This window comes from Trematomus bernacchii, unplaced genomic scaffold (assembly GCF_902827165.1).
Source record: "Trematomus bernacchii unplaced genomic scaffold, fTreBer1.1, whole genome shotgun sequence".
NCBI classification, from domain to species: Eukaryota; Metazoa; Chordata; class Actinopteri; order Perciformes; family Nototheniidae; genus Trematomus; species Trematomus bernacchii.
This window is the reverse complement of record NW_022987688.1, coordinates 24,868-47,440: the sequence shown is the minus strand read 5'-3', so window position 1 is coordinate 47,440 and position 22,573 is coordinate 24,868. Positions and strand designations below refer to the sequence as shown.

General features: G+C 45.6%; 2 protein-coding genes across 3 annotated transcripts; one reads left to right on the top strand and one right to left on the bottom strand.

Moving 5' to 3' along the window:
- On the bottom strand, positions 1-15,806 carry LOC117488250 (WD repeat-containing protein 5-like). 2 transcript variants are annotated; one of them, XM_034137050.1, is made up of 14 exons: positions 15,526-15,806; positions 14,331-14,453; positions 14,117-14,225; positions 13,746-13,819; positions 13,410-13,499; positions 13,199-13,288; positions 12,672-12,755; positions 12,533-12,588; positions 12,404-12,450; positions 10,509-10,584; positions 10,304-10,337; positions 6,657-6,731; positions 6,362-6,449; positions 1-595 (listed from the first exon to the last, which is right to left on the bottom strand). In XM_034137050.1, exons 2-14 carry the CDS (start codon positions 14,388-14,390, stop codon positions 495-497), a joined length of 984 nt encoding a protein of 327 aa, XP_033992941.1. In that variant the 5' UTR covers positions 14,391-14,453; positions 15,526-15,806; the 3' UTR covers positions 1-494. The 2 variants fall into 2 exon arrangements, with proteins under 2 accessions (XP_033992941.1, XP_033992942.1); XM_034137051.1 differs by having other exon boundaries at positions 1-562.
- Positions 15,807-15,884: 78 nt separating this feature from the next.
- Positions 15,885-22,258, top strand: endog (endonuclease G). Its single transcript, XM_034137052.1, has 6 exons — positions 15,885-16,165; positions 17,996-18,186; positions 18,256-18,397; positions 18,783-18,892; positions 20,388-20,469; positions 21,832-22,258. The coding sequence occupies exons 1-6, from the start codon at positions 15,986-15,988 to the stop codon at positions 22,027-22,029; spliced, it is 903 nt and encodes a 300-aa protein (XP_033992943.1). The 5' UTR covers positions 15,885-15,985; the 3' UTR covers positions 22,030-22,258.
- Positions 22,259-22,573: the final 315 nt, after the last annotated feature.

Sequence of the window (22,573 nt, the reverse complement as noted above, 5' to 3'; positions counted from 1 at the left end):
AATAATTCAAACATAATATTTATTTATATTTTAGGAACAAACAAAAGATTCTGTTCGAGAAATCAAATAAGGTCTCTTCATAAATTACAGTCTTCAATAAACAAGCACACAAAGACCAATATCTCACAACTGTCATCAAATATAAATTAATTCACCAACAGCAACATCAAGAACGATGTGGCTTTAGTTTCAAAGTCTTTCAGAGGAAGTCTCTTCAAACTAAAACAAACTAGTTTCAGCTGGAGCTTTGTTCCAACAAACCTCCCTTTGCTTTGTGGAGAGAAGACGGGACGGTGGATCTCAGTGACAATGGGTTCTGGTTCAGGGTCTGGATCTGGATCAGCTTCTGGATCAGGGTCAGGGTCTGGATCAGGGTCTGGTTCTGGTTCAGGGTCTGGATCAGCTTCTGGATCAGGTTCTGGTTCTGGTTCAGGGTCAGCTTCTGGATCAGGTTCTGGTTCTGGTTCAGGGTCAGGGTCTGGATCTGGATTCGTCTAACAGTCACTCCTCCACAGTTTGATGGTTTTGTCGTTTTCCAGCGCGGCTGAAGCAATGATGTTTTCTGTCGGGTGGCAGGCGGTGGAGATCACCACGTCTGCAGAGAAACACTTCAGATAGAACTACAACTCCTCCTACTGCTACTTCCTGTTATCAACGTGTCTGCAGAGAAACACTTCAGATAGAACTACAACTCCTCCTACTGCTACTTCCTGTTATCAACGTGTCTGCAGAGAAACACTTCAGATAGAACTACAACTCCTCCTACTGCTACTTCCTGTTATCAACGTGTCTGCAGAGAAACACTTCAGATAGAACTACAACTCCTCCTACTGCTACTTCCTGTTATCAACGTGTCTGCAGAGAAACACTTCAGATAGAACTACAACTCCTCCTACTGCTACTTCCTGTTATCAACGTGTCTGCAGAGAAACACTTCAGATAGAACTACAACTCCTCCTACTGCTACTTCCTGTTATCAACGTGTCTGCAGAGAAACACTTCAGATAGAACTACAACTCCTCCTACTGCTACTTCCTGTTATCAACGTGTCTGCAGAGTAACACTTCAGAGAGAACTACAACTCCTCCTACTGCTACTTCCTGTTATCAACGTGTCTGCAGAGAAACACTTCAGATAGAACTACAACTCCTCCTACTGCTACTTCCTGTTATCAACGTGTCTGCAGAGAAACACTTCAGATAGAACTACAACTCCTCCTACTGCTACTTCCTGTTATCAACGTGTCTGCAGAGAAACACTTCAGATAGAACTACAACTCCTCCTACTGCTACTTCCTGTTATCAACGTGTCTGCAGAGAAACACTTCAGATAGAACTACAACTCCTCCTACTGCTACTTCCTGTTATCAACGTGTCTGTAGAGAAACACTTCAGAGAGAACTACAACTCCTCCTACTGCTACTTCCTGTTATCAACGTGTCTGTAGAGAAACACTTCAGATAGAACTACAACTCCTCCTACTGCTACTTCCTGTTATCAACGTGTCTGCAGAGAAACACTTCAGATAGAACTACAACTCCTCCTACTGCTACTTCCTGTTATCAACGTGTCTGTAGAGAAACACTTCAGATAGAACTACAACTCCTCCTACTGCTACTTCCTGTTATCAACGTGTCTGCAGAGAAACACTTCAGATAGAACTACAACTCCTCCTACTGCTACTTCCTGTTATCAACGTGTCTGTAGAGAAACACTTCAGATAGAACTACAACTCCTCCTACTGCTACTTCCTGTTATCAACGTGTCTGTAGAGAAACACTTCAGATAGAACTACAACTCCTCCTACTGCTACTTCCTGTTATCAACGTGTCTGCAGAGAAACACTTCAGATAGAACTACAACTCCTCCTACTGCTACTTCCTGTTATCAACGTGTCTGCAGAGAAACACTTCAGATAGAACTACAACTCCTCCTACTGCTACTTCCTGTTATCAACGTGTCTGTAGAGAAACACTTCAGATAGAACTACAACTCCTCCTACTGCTACTTCCTGTTATCAACGTGTCTGCAGAGAAACACTTCAGTTAGAACTACAACTCCTCCTACTGCTACTTCCTGTTATTAACGTGTCTGCAGAGAAACACTTCAGATAGAACTACAACTCCTCCTACTGCTACTTCCTGTTATCAACGTGTCTGCAGAGAAACACTTCAGAGAGAACTACAACTCCTCCTACTGCTACTTCCTGTTATCAACGTGTCTGCAGAGAAACACTTCAGAGAGAACTACAACTCCTCCTACTGCTACTTCCTGTTATCAACGTGTCTGCAGAGAAACACTTCAGAGAGAACTACAACTCCTCCTACTGCTACTTCCTGTTATCAACGTGTCTGCAGAGAAACACTTCAGAGAGAACTACAACTCCTCCTACTGCTACTTCCTGTTATCAACGTGTCTGCAGAGAAACACTTCAGTTAGAACTACAACTCCTCCTACTGCTACTTCCTGTTATCAACGTGTCTGCAGAGAAACACTTCAGTTAGAACTACAACTCCTCCTACTGCTACTTCCTGTTATCAACGTGTCTGCAGAGAAACACTTCAGAGAGAACTACAACTCCTCCTACTGCTACTTCCTGTTATCAACGTGTCTGTAGAGAAACACTTCAGATAGAACTACAACTCCTCCTACTGCTACTTCCTGTTATCAACGTGTCTGCAGAGAAACACTTCAGATAGAACTACAACTCCTCCTACTGCTACTTCCTGTTATCAACGTGTCTGCAGAGAAACACTTCAGATAGAACTACAACTCCTCCTACTGCTACTTCCTGTTATCAACGTGTCTGCAGAGTAACACTTCAGATAGAACTACAACTCCTCCTACTGCTACTTCCTGTTATCAACGTGTCTGCAGAGAAACACTTCAGATAGAACTACAACTCCTCCTACTGCTACTTCCTGTTATCAACGTGTCTGCAGAGAAACACTTCAGTTAGAACTACAACTCCTCCTACTGCTACTTCCTGTTATCAACGTGTCTGCAGAGAAACACTTCAGATAGAACTACAACTCCTCCTACTGCTACTTCCTGTTATCAACGTGTCTGCAGAGAAACACTTCAGTTAGAACTACAACTCCTCCTACTGCTACTTCCTGTTATCAACGTGTCTGCAGAGTAACACTTCAGTTAGAACTACAACTCCTCCTACTGCTACTTCCTGTTATCAACGTGTCTGCAGAGTAACACTTCAGTTAGAACTACAACTCCTCCTACTGCTACTTCCTGTTATCAACGTGTCTGCAGAGAAACACTTCAGATAGAACTACAACTCCTCCTACTGCTACTTCCTGTTATCAACGTGTCTGCAGAGAAACACTTCAGATAGAACTACAACTCCTCCTACTGCTACTTCCTGTTATCAACGTGTCTGTAGAGAAACACTTCAGATAGAACTACAACTCCTCCTACTGCTACTTCCTGTTATCAACGTGTCTGTAGAGAAACACTTCAGTTAGAACTACAACTCCTCCTACTGCTACTTCCTGTTATCAACGTGTCTGTAGAGAAACACTTCAGTTAGAACTACAACTCCTCCTACTGCTACTTCCTGTTATCAACGTGTCTGTAGAGAAACACTTCAGTTAGAACTACAACTCCTCCTACTGCTACTTCCTGTTATCAACGTGTCTGTAGAGTAACACTTCAGATAGAACTACAACTCCTCCTACTGCTACTTCCTGTTATCAACGTGTCTGCAGAGAAACACTTCAGTTAGAACTACAACTCCTCCTACTGCTACTTCCTGTTATTAACGTGTCTGCAGAGAAACACTTCAGATAGAACTACAACTCCTCCTACTGCTACTTCCTGTTATCAACGTGTCTGCAGAGAAACACTTCAGATAGAACTACAACTCCTCCTACTGCTACTTCCTGTTATCAACGTGTCTGCAGAGAAACACTTCAGTTAGAACTACAACTCCTCCTACTGCTACTTCCTGTTATCAACGTGTCTGCAGAGTAACACTTCAGATAGAACTACAACTCCTCCTACTGCTACTTCCTGTTATCAACGTGTCTGCAGAGAAACACTTCAGATAGAACTACAACTCCTCCTACTGCTACTTCCTGTTATCAACGTGTCTGTAGAGAAACACTTCAGTTAGAACTACAACTCCTCCTACTGCTACTTCCTGTTATCAACGTGTCTGCAGAGAAACACTTCAGTTAGAACTACAACTCCTCCTACTGCTACTTCCTGTTATCAACGTGTCTGCAGAGAAACACTTCAGTTAGAACTACAACTCCTCCTACTGCTACTTCCTGTTATCAACGTGTCTGCAGAGAAACACTTCAGAGAGAACTACAACTCCTCCTACTGCTACTTCCTGTTATCAACGTGTCTGCAGAGAAACACTTCAGTTAGAACTACAACTCCTCCTACTGCTACTTCCTGTTATCAACGTGTCTGCAGAGAAACACTTCAGATAGAACTACAACTCCTCCTACTGCTACTTCCTGTTATCAACGTGTCTGCAGAGAAACACTTCAGTTAGAACTACAACTCCTCCTACTGCTACTTCCTGTTATCAACGTGTCTGCAGAGAAACACTTCAGATAGAACTACAACTCCTCCTACTGCTACTTCCTGTTATCAACGTGTCTGCAGAGAAACACTTCAGATAGAACTACAACTCCTCCTACTGCTACTTCCTGTTATCAACGTGTCTGCAGAGAAACACTTCAGATAGAACTACAACTCCTCCTACTGCTACTTCCTGTTATCAACGTGTCTGCAGAGAAACACTTCAGATAGAACTACAACTCCTCCTACTGCTACTTCCTGTTATCAACGTGTCTGCAGAGAAACACTTCAGATAGAACTACAACTCCTCCTACTGCTACTTCCTGTTATCAACGTGTCTGCAGAGAAACACTTCAGATAGAACTACAACTCCTCCTACTGCTACTTCCTGTTATCAACGTGTCTGCAGAGAAACACTTCAGATAGAACTACAACTCCTCCTACTGCTACTTCCTGTTATCAACGTGTCTGCAGAGAAACACTTCAGATAGAACTACAACTCCTCCTACTGCTACTTCCTGTTATCAACGTGTCTGCAGAGAAACACTTCAGATAGAACTACAACTCCTCCTACTGCTACTTCCTGTTATCAACGTGTCTGCAGAGTAACACTTCAGTTAGAACTACAACTCCTCCTACTGCTACTTCCTGTTATCAACGTGTCTGCAGAGAAACACTTCAGTTAGAACTACAACTCCTTCTACTGCTACTTCCTGTTATCAACGTGTCTGCAGAGAAACACTTCAGATAGAACTACAACTCCTCCTACTGCTACTTCCTGTTATTAACGTGTCTGTAGAGTAACACTTCAGTTAGAACTACAACTCCTCCTACTGCTACTTCCTGTTATCAACGTGTCTGCAGAGAAACACTTCAGATAGAACTACAACTCCTCCTACTGCTACTTCCTGTTATCAACGTGTCTGCAGAGAAACACTTCAGATAGAACTACAACTCCTCCTACTGCTACTTCCTGTTATCAACGTGTCTGCAGAGAAACACTTCAGATAGAACTACAACTCCTCCTACTGCTACTTCCTGTTATCAACGTGTCTGTAGAGAAACACTTCAGATAGAACTACAACTCCTCCTACTGCTACTTCCTGTTATCAACGTGTCTGCAGAGAAACACTTCAGTTAGAACTACAACTCCTCCTACTGCTACTTCCTGTTATCAACGTGTCTGCAGAGTAACACTTCAGTTAGAACTACAACTCCTCCTACTGCTACTTCCTGTTATCAACGTGTCTGCAGAGAAACACTTCAGTTAGAACTACAACTCCTTCTACTGCTACTTCCTGTTATCAACGTGTCTGCAGAGAAACACTTCAGATAGAACTACAACTCCTCCTACTGCTACTTCCTGTTATTAACGTGTCTGTAGAGTAACACTTCAGTTAGAACTACAACTCCTCCTACTGCTACTTCCTGTTATCAACGTGTCTGCAGAGAAACACTTCAGATAGAACTACAACTCCTCCTACTGCTACTTCCTGTTATCAACGTGTCTGCAGAGAAACACTTCAGATAGAACTACAACTCCTCCTACTGCTACTTCCTGTTATCAACGTGTCTGCAGAGAAACACTTCAGATAGAACTACAACTCCTCCTACTGCTACTTCCTGTTATCAACGTGTCTGCAGAGAAACACTTCAGATAGAACTACAACTCCTCCTACTGCTACTTCCTGTTATCACCGTGTCTGCAGAGTAGTAGTAGTAGCAAGTAGGATCATTTTCTCATAGACTTCTCTACAGTCTGAGGAGTCGCCCCCTGCTGTTTCAGGACAGTGCTTAGGGGTCAAAGGTCGTACCTGTGTGTCCTTGCAGCTTCTGAACGACCTCTTTGGTCTGCAGGTTCCAGATGTAAACCGAGCTGTCCTCTGATCCCGCAACGATCCACTGACACACAGAGGTCAAAGGTCATGAAGGTATGAACAGGTAGGTTCATAGTACATGTGTTATACCTGTGACTCCTGGCTTTTAGCGGGTATTTAAAAACACAAATGGCTGGAGTATTGGTGATTACACTTCATTCCTTCTACGTGAGTAACAACAGAGTATCTTCACAGGGTGGAGTTACACGGAGGGTTCAGACTGACGCCTCACCTTCCCTCCTGTGACGGAGAAGTTGGCGAAGATGCAGTATTTCTCGTTCTTGTGTCCGTTATATGTCTTCAGACACTGAAGCAGAGAGAGAGGGTTACTAAGAGAGAGAGAGGGTTACTACGAGAGAGAGAGAGGGTTAGTACGAGAGAGAGGGTTACTACGAGAGAAAGGGTTAGTACGAGAGAGAGGGTTAGTACGAGAGAGAGGGTTACTACGAGAGAGAGGGTTACTACGAGAGAGAGAGAGGGTTACTACGAGAGAAAGGGTTAGTACGAGAGAGAGGGTTAGTACGAGAGAGAGGGTTACTACGAGAGAGAGGGTTACTACGAGAGAGAGGGTTACTACGAGAGAGAGGGTTAGTACGAGAGAGAGGGTTAGTACGAGAGAGAGAGGGTTACTACGAGAGAGAGGGTTACTACGAGAGAGAGGGTTAGTACGAGAGAGAGGGTTAGTACGAGAGAGAGGGTTAGTACGAGAGAGAGGGTTAGTACGAGAGAGAGAGGGTTACTACGAGAGAGAGGGTTACTACGAGAGAGAGAGGGTTACTACGAGAGAGAGAGGGTTACTACGAGAGAGAGGGTTACTACGAGAGAGAGGGTTACTACGAGAGAGAGAGGGTTACTACGAGAGAGAGAGGGTTACTACGAGAGAGAGAGGGTTACTACGAGAGAGAGGGTTACTACGAGAGAGAGGGTTACTACGAGAGAGAGAGGGTTACTACGAGAGAGAGGGTTACTACGAGAGAGAGAGGGTTACTACGAGAGAGAGAGGGTTACTACGAGAGAGAGGGTTACTACGAGAGAGAGGGTTACTACGAGAGAGAGGGTTACTACAAGAGAGAGGGGGTTACTACGAGAGAGAGGGTTAGTACGAGAGAGAGGGTTATTACGAGAGAGAGAGGGTTACTACGAGAGAGAGAGGGTTACTACGAGAGAGAGAGGGTTACTACGAGAGAGAGAGGGTTACTACGAGAGAGAGAGGGTTACTACGAGAGAGAGGGTTACTACGAGAGAGAGGGTTACTACAAGAGAGAGGGGGTTACTACGAGAGAGGGGGTTACTACAAGAGAGAGGGGGTTACTACGAGAGAGAGGGTTATTACGAGAGAGAGGGTTAGTACGAGAGAGAGAGGGTTACTACGAGAGAGAGAGGGTTACTACGAGAGAGAGGGTTACTACGAGAGAGAGAGGGTTACTACGAGAGAGAGAGGGTTACTACGAGAGAGAGGGTTACTACGAGAGAGAGAGGGTTACTACGAGAGAGAGAGGGTTACTACGAGAGAGAGGGTTACTACGAGAGAGAGGGTTACTACGAGAGAGAGGGTTACTACAAGAGAGAGGGGGTTACTACGAGAGAGAGGGTTAGTACGAGAGAGAGGGTTATTACGAGAGAGAGAGGGTTACTACGAGAGAGAGAGAGGGTTACTACGAGAGAGAGAGGGTTACTACGAGAGAGAGAGGGTTACTACGAGAGAGAGAGGGTTACTACGAGAGAGAGGGTTACTACGAGAGAGAGGGTTACTACGAGAGAGAGGGTTACTACGAGAGAGAGAGGGTTACTACGAGAGAGAGGGTTATTACGAGAGAGAGGGTTAGTACGAGAGAGAGGGTTACTACGAGAGAGAGAGAGGGTTATTACGAGAGAGAGGGTTACTACGAGAGAGAGGGTTACTACGAGAGAGAGGGTTACTACGAGAGAGAGGGTTAGTACGAGAGAGAGGGTTAGTACGAGAGAGAGGGTTAGTACGAGAGAGAGGGTTACTACGAGAGAGAGGGTTACTACGAGAGAGAGGGTTAGTACGAGAGAGAGGGTTACTACGAGAGAGAGGGTTACTACGAGAGAGAGGGTTACTACGAGAGAGAGGGTTAGTACGAGAGAGAGGGTTACTACGAGAGAGAGAGAGGGTTATTACGAGAGAGAGGGTTATTACGAGAGAGAGGGTTACTACGAGAGAGAGGGTTACTACGAGAGAGAGGGAGGGTTACTACGAGAGAGAGGGTTACTACGAGAGAGAGAGAGGGTTATTACGAGAGAGAGGGTTAGTACGAGAGAGAGGGTTACTACGAGAGAGAGGGTTACTACGAGAGAGAGGGAGGGTTATTACGAGAGAGAGGGTTATTACGAGAGAAAGGGTTAGTACGAGAGAGAGGGTTACTACGAGAGAGAGAGAGGGTTATTACGAGAGAGAGGGTTAGTACGAGAGAGAGGGTTAGTACGAGAGAGAGGGTTAGTACGAGAGAGAGGGTTAGTACGAGAGAGAGGGTTACTACGAGAGAGAGGGTTACTACGAGAGAGAGGGAGGGTTATTACGAGAGAGAGGGTTATTACGAGAGAGAGGGTTAGTACGAGAGAGAGGGTTACTACGAGAGAGAGAGAGGGTTATTACGAGAGAGAGGGTTATTACGAGAGAGGGTTACTACGAGAGAGAGGGTTAGTACGAGAGAGAGGGTTAGTACGAGAGAGAGGGTTACTACGAGAGAGAGGGTTACTACGAGAGAGAGGGAGGGTTATTACGAGAGAGAGGGTTACTACGAGAGAGAGGGTTACTACGAGAGAGAGGGTTACTACGAGAGAGAGGGAGGGTTATTACGAGAGAGAGGGTTAGTACGAGAGAGAGGGTTACTACGAGAGAGAGAGAGGGTTATTACGAGAGAGAGGGTTAGTACGAGAGAGAGGGTTACTACGAGAGAGAGAGAGGGTTACTACGAGAGAGAGGGTTACTACGAGAGAGGGTTACTACGAGAGAGAGGGTTACTACGAGAGAGAGGGTTACTACGAGAGAGAGAGGGTTAGTACGAGAGAGAGAGGGTTACTACGAGAGAGAGGGTTACTACGAGAGAGAGGGTTACTACGAGAGAGGGAGAGAGGGTTAGTACGAGAGAGAGGGTTAGTACGAGAGAGAGGGTTACTACGAGAGAGAGGGTTACTACGAGAGAGAGGGTTACTACGAGAGAGAGAGAGAGGGTTAGTACGAGAGAGAGGGTTAGTACGAGAGAGAGGGTTACTACGAGAGAGAGGGTTACTACGAGAGAGAGGGTTACTACGAGAGAGAGGGTTACTACGAGAGAGAGGGTTACTACTATGAGAGAGAGGGTTACTACGAGAGAGAGGGTTACTACGAGAGAGGGGGTTAGTACGAGAGAGAGGGTTACTACGAGAGAGGGTTAGTACGAGAGAGGGTTACTACGAGAGAGAGGGTTACTACGAGAGAGGGGGTTAGTACGAGAGAGAGGGTTACTACGAGAGAGGGTTAGTACGAGAGAGGGTTACTACGAGAGAGAGGGTTACTACGAGAGAGGGGGTTAGTACGAGAGAGAGGGTTACTACGAGAGAGGGTTAGTACGAGAGAGGGTTACTACGAGAGAGGGTTACTACGAGAGAGAGGGTTACTACGAGAGAGAGGGTTACACATGATCTCTCTCTCTCTCTCTCTCTCTCTCTCTCTCTCTCTCTCTCTCTCTCTCTCATTATCTCTCACTCTCTCTCTCTCTCCCTCTCACACATTATCTCTCGCTCTCTCTCTCTCATTATCTCTCACTCTCTCTCTCTCTCCCTCTCACACATTATCTCTCTCTCTCTCTCTCTCATTATCTCTCACTCTCTCTCTCTGTCTCCCTCTCACACACTATCACTCAGAGGAGTCAGTACCTTTCCTTTGCTGTAGTCCCAGAGCTTTAATGTGCTGTGAACAGGAGGAAACAGAGTCAGAGCTAGATTGAGAAAGTTAAATGTAAACAAGGCTAATGTGAAGCTAGCTTGAAGCTAGTGCTAAAGTGACTCTGTTGATGAAGAGCAACAGAGTGACTTCCTGTTGATGAAGAGCAACAGAGTGACTTCCTGTTGAGGCACTCACTTGTCCAGAGTCGCAGCCAGGATGTATTTTCCATTTGGAGAAAACTTAACAAAAGACACCGGGGGATTGTCGTCATCTAAGAAGAGACAAAGATACATGTTATTTATCAAGAAGAAAATGAATTATTAGATATTATTGGTACCTTCAGTGTTTTACTGCACATCTGTTATTCTTTAGGTCGAGTACTTTTTAAATGCGTTCTCAATGTTTATTTTATGTGATATTCACTAGTTTTATACCACAAAGAAACCCCAGAGAGCGCCGGATCTACGTACCGATGATACACACCATGTTACGTACCGGTCTAACGTACCGATGACACACACCATGTTACGTACCGGTCTAACGTACCGATGATACACACCATGTTACGTACCGGTCTAACGTACCGATGACACACACCATGTTACGTACCGGTCTAACGTACCGATGACACACACCATGTTACGTACCGGTCTAAGGTACCGATGACACACACCATGTTACGTACCGGTCTAACGTACCGATGACACACACCATGTTACGTACCGATGATACGTACCGATGATACACACCATGTTACGTACCGGTCTAACGTACCGATGATACACACCATGTTACGTACCGGTCTAACGTACCGATGACACACACCATGTTACGTACCGGTCTAACGTACCGATGACACACACCATGTTACGTACCGGTCTAACGTACCGATGACACACACCATGTTACGTACCGGTCTAACGTACCGATGACACACACCATGTTACGTACCGGTCTAACGTACCGATGATACACACCATGTTACGTACCGGTCTAACGTACCGATGATACACACCATGTTACGTACCGATGATACACACCATGTTACGTACCGGTCTAACGTACCGATGATACACACCATGTTACGTACCGGTCTAACGTACCGATGATACACACCATGTTACGTACCGATGACACACACCATGTTACGTACCGGTCTAACGTACCGATGACACACACCATGTTAAGTACCGGTCTAACGTACCGATGACACACACCATGTTACGTACCGGTCTAACGTACCGATGATACACACCATGTTACGTACCGGTCTAACGTACCGATGATACACACCATGTTACGTACCGATGATACACACCATGTTACGTACCGGTCTAACGTACCAATGATACACACCATGTTACGTACCGGTCTAACGTACCGATGATACACACCATGTTACGTACCGGTCTAACGTACCAATGATACACACCATGTTACGTACCGGTCTAACGTACCGATGATACACACCATGTTACGTACCGGTCTAACGTACCGATGACACACACCATGTTACGTACCGGTCTAACGTACCAATGATACACACCATGTTGATGTTATGTACCGATGTCATGTACCGATGTCATGTACCAGTGTTACATCCTGGTGTAACGTACCGATGTTATCTAGCGATTTTATGTAGCGATGTTATGTAGCGATGTTATGTAGCGATGTTATGTACTGATGTTACATCCTGGTGTAACGTACCGATGTTATGTACCAATGTTATGTAGCGATGTTATGTAGCGATGTTATGTAGCGATGTTATGTACCGATGTTATGTACCGATGTTATGTACCGATGTTATGTAGCGATTTTATGTAGCGATGTTATGTACTGATGTTATGTACCGATGTTATGTACCAGTGTTACATCCTGGTGTAACGTACCGGTGTAACGTACCGGTGTAACGTACCGATGTAACGTACCGATGTTATGTACCGATGTTATGTACCAGTGTTACATCCTGGTGTAACGTACCGATGTTATGTACCAGTGTTACATCCTGGTGTAACGTACCGATGTTATGTACCGATGTTATGTACCGATGTTACAGTAAGAACAGGTTCTGTTATGTGAGGAGGACTCACCGATCAGGGTCTTCAGACACTGTCCGGACGCCGTGTCCCAGATGCGACTGCAGACAGACAACAGCTTCAGTCTCTGTGTTATACCTACATGTATAATGTATAGTGTATTATATGCAAAGTATTCTGTACCAGAGGCCGTCGTAGCTGCTGGAGACGATGAGCGAGCCGTCTCTGTTGAAGTGAACCTGGAAACAGAGTCAGGGTCAGAGATCAGGGTCAGAGCTTAGGACACTACAACGACCTCTTGTTTGTAAGAGAAACGACTCACAGCAGAGACGGGGTCGGAGTGAGCCGGCAGAGTCTTCAGACATTTCCCCGTCTTCACGTCCCAGATGCGAACGCTCTCATCAAACTGCAGACACACACAAAGACTGTTAGGATAAGATAAGATGTGCCAGAGTTACACAGATACAATAAACACAGCAGCATAATAATAAGACTGTACACTAACAGTGCAGTAAAAAGAGCAATTCAATATCTACAGGAAACATAGACGGTCACATAGTTAATGTAAAATACTGTACAGTGACGAGCAGTATTTAGTAGTGCAAAAAAACGTAGTGGCAGATACTGAACTGCACGTAAAGCAACTCCAGGAGGCAATCCTTTAAACGGTATATTATGTATTTTAGAAGCTTTAATAGAATATGCAGGTGATTCATGGAGTTATCAGTGTGTGTGTGTGTGTGTGTGTGTGTGTGTGTGTGTGTGTGTGTGTGTGTGTGTGTGTGTGTGTGTGTGTGTGTGTGTGTGTGTGTGTGTGTGTGTGTGTGTGTGTGTGTGTGTGTGGCGCACCGATCCAGACACCACCAGGTTGGACTGAGGGTTGAAGTTGCAGCAGAAGACGTAGTTACTGTGGCCCTTCAGGGTCTTCAGACACTTCCCCTGAACACACAGGACGCACGTTAGAACACACACATTAAGTATCAGGTTAATGATCCATCCCTGTTCAATACTGTGGAGATGTTAAGCTAGTAAGCTGTGTGTGTGTGTGTGTGTGTCTTACAGAGCTGTGGTCCCAGATCTTGAGTGTTTTGTCGTCGGACGCAGAAACCAGCAGGGTGGAGTCTGAAGACCAGGAGACATCGGAGATCCCCTAAAAACACACACACACACACACACACACACACACACACACACACACACACACACACACACACACACACACACACACACACACACACACACACACACACACACACACACACACACACACACACACACACACACACACACACACACACACACACACACACACACACACACACACACACACACACACACACACTCTGTAAACAGTGTGTGTGTTGTGGTTCAGAGGTCTTCAGGAGGCGGTGCTCACCAGTTTGTGTCCGACGATGGATTTCTCAAACTTTCCGTCGAACGCTCCCCAAATCTTTATCAGTTTATCGGCCGCTGCACCGAGAGGATAAAGAACACAATAAACCGTGTTTAATTTCGTCTTAATGTACATTATTTAATTTCATATTCTGTTCTTGTACATATCATATTCTATTTACATGGATATAGACTTCTTGCACTATTTCTTAAGCTGCTGAGCATCTGATGAGAACACCTTGAATTCATGTGTCCAAACGTGTGTGAGTGTGAGTGTGAGTGTGAGTGTGTGTGTGAGTGTGTGTGAGAGTGTGAGTGTGTGTGTGTGTGTGTGTGTGTGTGTGTGTGTGTGTGTGTGTGTGTGTGTGTGCTCACAGGAGCTGGCCAGCCACTCTCCGTTGGGGCTGAATTTGACGGAGGAGACGGCCTTGGTGTGTCCGGCCAGAGTAAACTTCACGGTGTAGTTCGGTTTGGCCGCGTTAGACTGTGCACACACACACACACACACACCACACCACACACACACACACACACAGTTACTGCTTGTTCAATGACTGTCAACAATAATATAGTGATGCAGGCTCCTCACCTTGCTGCTGGAGGACTGCTTTAAGGTGTCTGTCTCTGGTTTCTTCTCCTCTGTCGCCATGTCTGAGTCCAGCAGCTCCTTCTCCCTGCAGCTCCTTCTCCCTGCAGCTCCTTCCTCCTGCAGCTGTTTAACCAGCACACAAAACACTGTTCAGATCTCCTGCAATAAACCTGAATCTGCGATAAACACCTGGCGCTATAATCAAATACAGCTTTTCATCAATGTCCTAAAACTTATTTTGAGGTCGCAATACTTTAATATGCATTTCATGTCACTTAGTTGTACTTAAATTGATGTTACACATTTTGTTTAGCCAAGGTTGTGTAATTATTTGTCTTTATTTTATTACTAATGTCTGCTTTTCTGTTATTAGCTGTTATTATATGTTAGCTTCTGTTAGCTCTGTTATTATCTGTTAGCTTCTGTTAGCTCTGTTATTATATGTTAGCTTCTGTTAGCTCTGTTATTATCTGTTAGCTTCTGTTAGCTCTGTTATTATATGTTAGCTTCTGTTAGCTCTGTTATTATCTGTTAGCTTCTGTTAGCTCTGTTATTATATGTTAGCTTCTGTTAGCTCTGTTATTATCTGTTAGCTTCTGTTAGCTCTGTTATTGTATGTTAGCTTCTGTTAGCTCTGTTATTATATGTTAGCTTCTGTTAGCTCTGTTATTATCTGTTAGCTTCTGTTAGCTCTGTTATTATCTGTTAGCTTCTGTTAGCTCTGTTATTATCTGTTAGCTTCTGTTAGCTCTGTTATTATATGTTAGCTTCTGTTAGCTCTGTTATTATCTGTTAGCTTCTGTTAGCTCTGTTATTATATGTTAGCTTCTGTTAGCTCTGTTATTATCTGTTAGCTTCTGTTAGCTCTGTTATTATATGTTAGCTTCTGTTAGCTCTGTTATTATATGTTAGCTTCTGTTAGCTCTGTTATTATCTGTTAGCTTCTGTTAGCTCTGTTATTATATGTTAGCTCTGTTAGCTCTGTTATTATCTGTTAGCTCTGTTATTATCTCTTAGCTCTGTTATTATCTGTTAGCTCTGTTATTATCTGTTAGCTCTGTTATTATCTGTTAGCTCTGTTATTGTCTGTTAGCTTCTTTTAGCTTCTGTTTTGGCTCTGCTGCTGAAGGAGGGCTAGAGCTAGCTGCAGATGCTAACAACGCTAACTATAGTTATCTCTATAAAGCCGTGTTACCTTTCCCGCTCTCGGTACACAGGGACCGGGTTCTGACCGGGTTCTGACCGGGTTCTGACGGGTTCGGACCGGGTTCTGACAGTTAGCCAGAAGCTGACTGCTAACTACACAAGAGTGCTGTCATACGGCGAGTGAAGAGGGTCAAAATAAAAATAAAGGAAACTGTAGACTGAGGGTCCATTCTGTTTTTATTATTTATAAAAGGAAGAATAATTGTTTTGCTGATCCTCTTCGGGAATGTATTCAATTAGTTCATTTTAAAAACGTTTGTCCCCCGAAACTGAACAATAACTGCTCTTCCAGCACAGCAGGGGGCGCAGGAGCAGCAGATCAGCACCGCCTTTAAACCAGGAGGACAAGAAGAAGAAGAAGTCCGTGACCTCATCAAGGTGCTTCTCCTGCAGCACTATCATAATAATAATACATTACATTTATATAGCGCTTTTCCTGGTGCTCAAAGATGAGGCGCTGGGTCCGGACCGGGGCCGCTCTGGTGCTGGGAGCGGGTCTGGGAGTCTGGGTCGGCCGCGCGACGAGCCTCAGCCCCGGGGAGGAGCAGCGGGGGGTCGGGGGGCTGCTGGAGAGGGTCCCTGTGATCCCGGTGATCCCGTGGGTGGAGGCCTCCGAGCTCACGGTGAGAGTACTGTACTGTATTTATAGAGACTACTGTACTGTACTGAGACTGTACAGAGACTGTACTGAGACTGTACTGTACAGAGACTGTACTAAAGTACTATTTATAGAGACTACTGTACTGTACTGAGACTGTACTGAGACTGTACTTAAGTACTATTTATAGAGACTTTACTCCACTACAGTTCAGAGGTACATGGTGCACTTTTACTCCACGACATGTATTTAATCCCTTCAGTTACTCCACAGACTTTAGTTCCACCTGGAGTAAATCCACAAGCTACCCTGCAGTATACAAAGTCATTCAAACTAGCTGCACCTTTACCAGCTTTGAGAACACTTTCATGATCAATCATTATAAAACATATCATATATATTATTCTGAAATGAACCAATCTGCACAACGACTACTTTTACTGTCGCTACTTTCACTATATTTTGATGATAATACTTAGTTTTATACTTATCACCTAAGTGTAAACACGTCTCAATCAGTCACTGAACACCTGAGCACATACTGCAGATTAAAAAAGAGAAATACAATCTGAGCTCTGTTTTTCTTAAAGGTCCCATGTCTTTTCTACTGATCATAGTTCCATAGTTGAGGTCTACTAGAATAGATGTACATTGTTCAATGTTCCAAACTCACATTGGTTTCTCAAACAGCATCTCTGTATAGTCTGTGTATTCACTCTCTGTCCTACACGGCTTGTTGGAGCTCCTGCCCCCCCCCTCCCTGTGAGCCCACTGTGCTCTGATTGGTCAGCTCGTCCACTCTGTTCTGATGAGATCACCACCGTTACAGCAGAACATCAGTGATTATGTTTTACAATGGCGTTAGTTAGCAACCAGAAAATGACACCAGTAAGGACAAACAGATGAGAATGCTGCGTGGGGTCTGGGGGCCGTGTTGGGGGGACGTTGGGGGGCTCGCTGCTGTGAGGAGAGGACAGTGTGAGCTGGGTTACTGGTGTCGTTTCCTGGTTGCTGCGAGGGGTCTGTGAGACAGTGAGACATCGCGGAGCTCAGCCTGAACTCAGCCTGAGCTCACACACACACACACACACACACACACACACACACACACACACTCGTAGCCTGGCTGTGTGTGTGTGTGTGTGTGTGTGTGTGTGTGTGTGTGTGTGTGTGTGTGTGTGTGTGTGTGTGTGTGTGTGTGTGTGTGTGTGTGTGTGTGTGTGTGTGTGTGTGTGTGTGTGTGTGTGTGTGTGTGTGTGTGTGTGTGTGTGTGTGTGTGTGTGTGTGTGTGTGTGTGTGTGTGTGTGTGTGTGTGTGTGTGTGTGTGTGTGTGTGTGTGTGTGTGTGTGTGTGTGTGTGTGTGTGTGTGTGTGTGTGTGTGTGTGTGTGTGTGTGTGTTTGTGCGTGTGCGTGTGCTCAGGCTGAGTTCAGGCTGAGAAATCCGCGGAGTAGCGCGGCTGAGAAAAGATAAGGCTGAGTGAGTGTGTGTGTGTGCGGAGCTCCACGGATTGGTCCATTTGGGCATGGTCACGTCACTATACCCAAGAAGTAAAAAATGGAAAAAGAGAGATGTCCAGCGAGGCGTTCTGGGGCAGCACAGAGAGGTCTGCTCTGTGTTAGAGCTTTACTCTCTACAGGGTGCACTCTGAGGGTTTGTGACTCTGCAGACCGTTCACATGCAGAAGCTACAGAACACAAGGGGACGGGTCAGAACCAGAGAAGCATGACATGGGACCTTTAAGACACACAGTGAAGATCACACACACTGTATAATGAACATATACTGTGTATTTATATACTGTGTGTGTATATATATATATATGACCTCATCGTCCTGACTCCTCCCCTCAGGTGAGTCCAGGTGTGTCGGGGGGGGGCGGCAGTGATGAAGTACGGCTTCCCCTCGTTAGCAAACATCAAGACGCGAGAGTCCTACGTGACCTCGTACGACCCCCGCACACGCACTGCATCCTGGGTAATCGAGAGGCTGAGCCCCGCCTCCCTGAGCGGCCAATCAGACAGGAAGAGCTGCGACTTCATGGAGGACGACAGGTGAGTCACCTGGACATTATTTACCTTTAGATCATGTATACTTTAGTGTTATTAAACCCCCCCCCCCAGTGTGAACGTGCTCCACAGGTCCACCAACACTGACTACAGGGGGAGTGGCTTCGACAGAGGTCACATGGCTGCAGCAGCCAATCACAAGTGGAGCCAGAAGGCCATGCAGGACACCTTCTACCTGAGCAACGTGGCCCCACAGGTACACACACACACACACACACACACATGATACCCACACAGATATATTGATATGTGTGTGTGTGTGTGTGTGTGTGTGTGTGTGTGTGTGTGTGTGTGTGTGTGTGTGTGTGTGTGTGTGTGTGTGTGTGTGTGTGTGTGTGTGTGTGTGTGTGTGTGTGTGTGTGTGTGTGTGTGTGTGTGTGTGTGTGTGTGTGTGTGTGTGTGTGTGTGTGTGTGTGTGTGTGTGTGTGTGTGTGTGTGTGTGTGTGTGTGTGTGTGTGTGTGTGTGTGTGTGTGTGTGTGTGTGTGTGTGTGTGTGTGTGTGTGTGTGTGTGTGTGTGTGTGTGTGTGTGTGTGTGTGTGTGTGTGTGTGTGTGTGTGTGTGTGTGTGTGTGTGTTTTCAGAATCCTCAATTGAACCGGTACACCTGGAATAACCTGGAGAAACACTGCCGCTCTCTGACCAAAAACTACCTGGATGTCTACGTGTGCACCGGCCCCCTCTACCTGCCCAGGTAACACACACACACACACACACACACACACACACACACGTTCTATAGGGACAAGACAAGATAATAACTAGTTCTATAGAGACAAGATAATAACTAGTTCTATAGAGACTAGATAATAACTAGTTCTATAGAGACAAGACAAGATAATAACTGTAGGTATTAATACGATAATGACCGGAGGCCAATCGATCGGAGCATCCCTAATTATTACCGGACATTTTGACCGGCAGGTTTTGAATTTACCGGTTTTTAATAAATGTTACCAGCTAAAAACCGGTAATTACCGGCTGACGGAAACCCTGGGACAAGGATAAAATCACACATACCTGCGACTCACCATCCAGTACAACGTTTGGTATTCCATGTAAAGATTGTGACTGCTGACCACCAATGATATCAAGTACCACATCTGTGTATTGTCCCCTTTTATACGCTTTGTTACCCGTCTGTGGGTATTTAGCCTGGCTGTGGTCTTTGGTAGCTTGCTGCTTCAGATTCTTCCACCTCAACCTCACTTGGTCCACCGTCCTCTTGTGTCCAGGTCACATTGTCTGTGACCTCCGTCCATATTCCGCTCTTTACTTTAGTCGCTCCACCCTCTCTGTTAAAGCTACCAGCTATGCAGTCAGAATGATTCCTTACACCCTGCAGCAGTGCGTGGGTCTCAGCAGTGCGTGGGTCTCAGCAGTGCGTGGGTCTCAGCAGTGCGTGGGTCTCAGCAGTGCGTGGGTCTCAGCAGTGCGTGGGTCTCAGCAGTGCGTGGGTCTCAGCAGTGCGTGGGTCTCAGCAGTGCGTGGGTCTCAGCAGTGCGTGGGTCTCAGCAGTGCGTGGGTCTCAGCAGTGCGTGGGTCTCAGCAGATGTACAATTAGGCCCCTTTTTGTCCATCTGTCCAACTCACTGGTTCGGTCAGGTTATTTTGGAAAGGTGATGACAGATGATGGACTTTTCTTTTGTTGAAGATATGTTTTCTTTAATCTAAATTACATTTGTGATTGGCAATCTTTGTTGTGATATTTTTATGAGCATAAACATTTATGTCATCAACATTTGGTTGAAAACTAAATAGGCCACCTCAAACGTGACCGAAAAATAAAATGTATTTGCCATGAAGGCTAAACATGGTGTATTATTTCAGTTAACAGACTTTGCCGTGTGTGTGTGTGTGTGTGTGTGTGTGTGTGTGTGTGTGTGTGTGTGTGTGTGTGTGTGTGTGTGTGTGTGTGTGTGTGTGTGTGTGTGTGTGTGTGTGTGTGTGTGTGTGTGTGTGTGTGTGTGTGTGTGTGTGTGTGTGTGTGTGTGTGTGTGTGTGTGTGTGTGTGTGTGTGTGTGTGTGTGTGTGTGTGTGTGTGTGTGTGTGTGTGTGTGTGTGTGTGTGTGTGTGTGTGTGTGTGTGTGTGTGTGTGTGTGTGTGTGTGTGTGTGTGTGTGTGTGTGTGTGTGTGTGTGTGTGTGTGTGTGTGTGTGTGTGTGTGTGTGTGTGTGTGTGTGTGTGTAGACAGGAGGCTGATGGAAAGCTGTACGTACGATATCAGGTTTTGGGGCATAACCACGTTGCCGTGCCGACGCACTTCTTCAAGGTGAGTGACAGGTTAATAACAAACACAAATATAAAATGTTTTTTATACATAGACGACACTGGGACATGTCTCCATGTAGTGTCTCTACTGGGACATGTCTCCATGTAGTGTCTCTACTGGGACATGTCTCTATGTAGTGTCTCTACTGGGACATGTCTCCATGTAGTGTCTCTCCTGGGACATGTCTCTATGTAGTGTCTCTCCTGGGACATGTCTCCATGTAGTGTCTCTACTGGGACATGTCTCTATGTAGTGTCTCTCCTGGGACATGTCTCTATGTAGTGTCTCTACTGGGACATGTCTCCATGTAGTGTCTCTACTGGGACATGTCTCTATGTAGTGTCTCTCCTGGGACATGTCTCTATGTAGTGTCTCTACTGGGACATGTCTCCATGTAGTGTCTCTACTGGGACATGTCTCTATGTAGTGTCTCTACTGGGACATGTCTCCATGTAGTGTCTCTCCTGGGACATGTCTCCATGTAGTGTCTCTACTGGGACATGTCTCCATGTAGTGTCTCTACTGGGACATGTCTCTATGTAGTGTCTCTCCTGGGACATGTCTCTATGTAGTGTCTCTACTGGGACATGTCTCTATGTAGTGTCTCTACTGGGACATGTCTCCATGTAGTGTCTCTACTGGGACATGTCTCTATGTAGTGTCTCTACTGGGACATGTCTCTATGTAGTGTCTCTACTGGGACATGTCTCTATGTAGTGTCTCTACTGGGACATGTCTCTATGTAGTGTCTCTACTGGGACATGTCTCCATGTAGTGTCTCTACTGGGACATGTCTCCATGTAGTGTCTCTACTGGGACATGTCTCCATGTAGTGTCTCTACTGGGACATGTCTCTATGTAGTGTCTCTACTGGGACATGTCTCTATGTAGTGTCTCTACTGGGACATGTCTCTATGTAGTGTCTCTACTGGGACATGTCTCTATGTAGTGTCTCTACTGGGACATGTCTCTATGTAGTGTCTCTACTGGGACATGTCTCTATGTAGTGTCTCTACTGGGACATGTCTCTATGTAGTGTCTCTACTGGGACATGTCTCTATGTAGTGTCTCTACTGGGACATGTCTCCATGCTCTAATGTTCAGAAAGCTCTTTATTGTCCTCATACTGCCTGTGCTGCAGCACCTCTTTTCACCCTCTGTCTGAAACCAGAGCCCAGTCTGCTCTGATTGGTTAGCTGGCTGGCTCTGTTGTGATTGGTCAAACAGCTTAAAGATGTCCCGCCCCTTTATCCTATCACGTACAATGTGTTGGAGCGCTAGCCAATAGGAGCAAGAGTGCTCCATACTGATGTCACCATGTTCCAGAAGTGAAACTAGCTGACAGCTGATTGGTTCCCTCAGGTGCTGATCCTGGAGCAGATGGATGGCAGGGGGGTGGAGCTTCGGTCGTACGTCTTACCGAACGAACCAATCGAGGAGAAGGTCCCTCTGGAGCGCTTCCTGGTTCCCATAGAAACCATCGAGAGGGCGGCGGGGCTGCAGTTCATCCCGAACATCATGAAGAGAACGAGCCGTCTGCAGAGCATCACTGCACGATAACACCCACAATGCACTGCAGGAGGAACGCCCACAATGCACTGCAGGATTAACGCCCACAATGCACTGCAGGATGAACACCCACAATGCACTGCAGGATGAACACCCACAATGCACTGCAGGATGAACGCCCACAATGCACTGCAGGCTTACCTGTCGCCTCATGGCTGAACAATAATCTGAGTTTATGTGTTAAGTGTTTCTGTAAATAAATCAACTGTAATTATCTCCACATGTTGTCTGCGCTTCATCTCCACTCAGGAACATCGGATCAATATATCTTTTATTTAACGGGATTAAAAGGGGAGACATATTACCGTCTGCATTATTCATCTTTATTCTAAATGTTAAACACACCTGTCATGCTCTGCCACTAGGGGGCTCTAAGTGAACGCAACAGTAAGGCTTTAGTGGGTGTGTTGGTTTTAGAGTGTTGCATCATGGGAGTTGTAGTCTTCTCTGATGTATATAAGAGGGGGAGAAGGAGACTCTAAAAACCTCCTGAACCACTGAAAGAGTCCTGACCACGAGAAGAGCACGTTTAAAT

Bases quoted from the DNA above. Each gene is read 5' to 3' on its own strand.
- LOC117488250 (XM_034137050.1), bottom strand. From the start codon at position 14,390: ATGGCGACAGAGGAGAAGAAACCAGAGACAGACACCTTAAAGCAGTCC. The intron at 12,589-12,671 runs GTGAGTCGTTTC...CTCTGTTTCCAG, and splicing joins ACTCCGACCCCGTCTCTGCT to GTTCACTTCAACAGAGACGG. The intron at 10,338-10,508 runs GTGAGTGCCTCA...TCCTGTTCACAG, and splicing joins CTGGCTGCGACTCTGGACAA to CACATTAAAGCTCTGGGACT.
- endog (XM_034137052.1), top strand. From the start codon at position 15,986: ATGAGGCGCTGGGTCCGGACCGGGGCCGCTCTGGTGCTGGGAGCGGGT. The intron at 16,166-17,995 runs GTACTGTACTGT...AGGTGAGTCCAG, and splicing joins CCTCCGAGCTCACGGTGAGA to GTGTGTCGGGGGGGGGCGGC. The intron at 18,187-18,255 runs GTGAGTCACCTG...CCCCCCCCCCAG, and splicing joins GACTTCATGGAGGACGACAG to TGTGAACGTGCTCCACAGGT.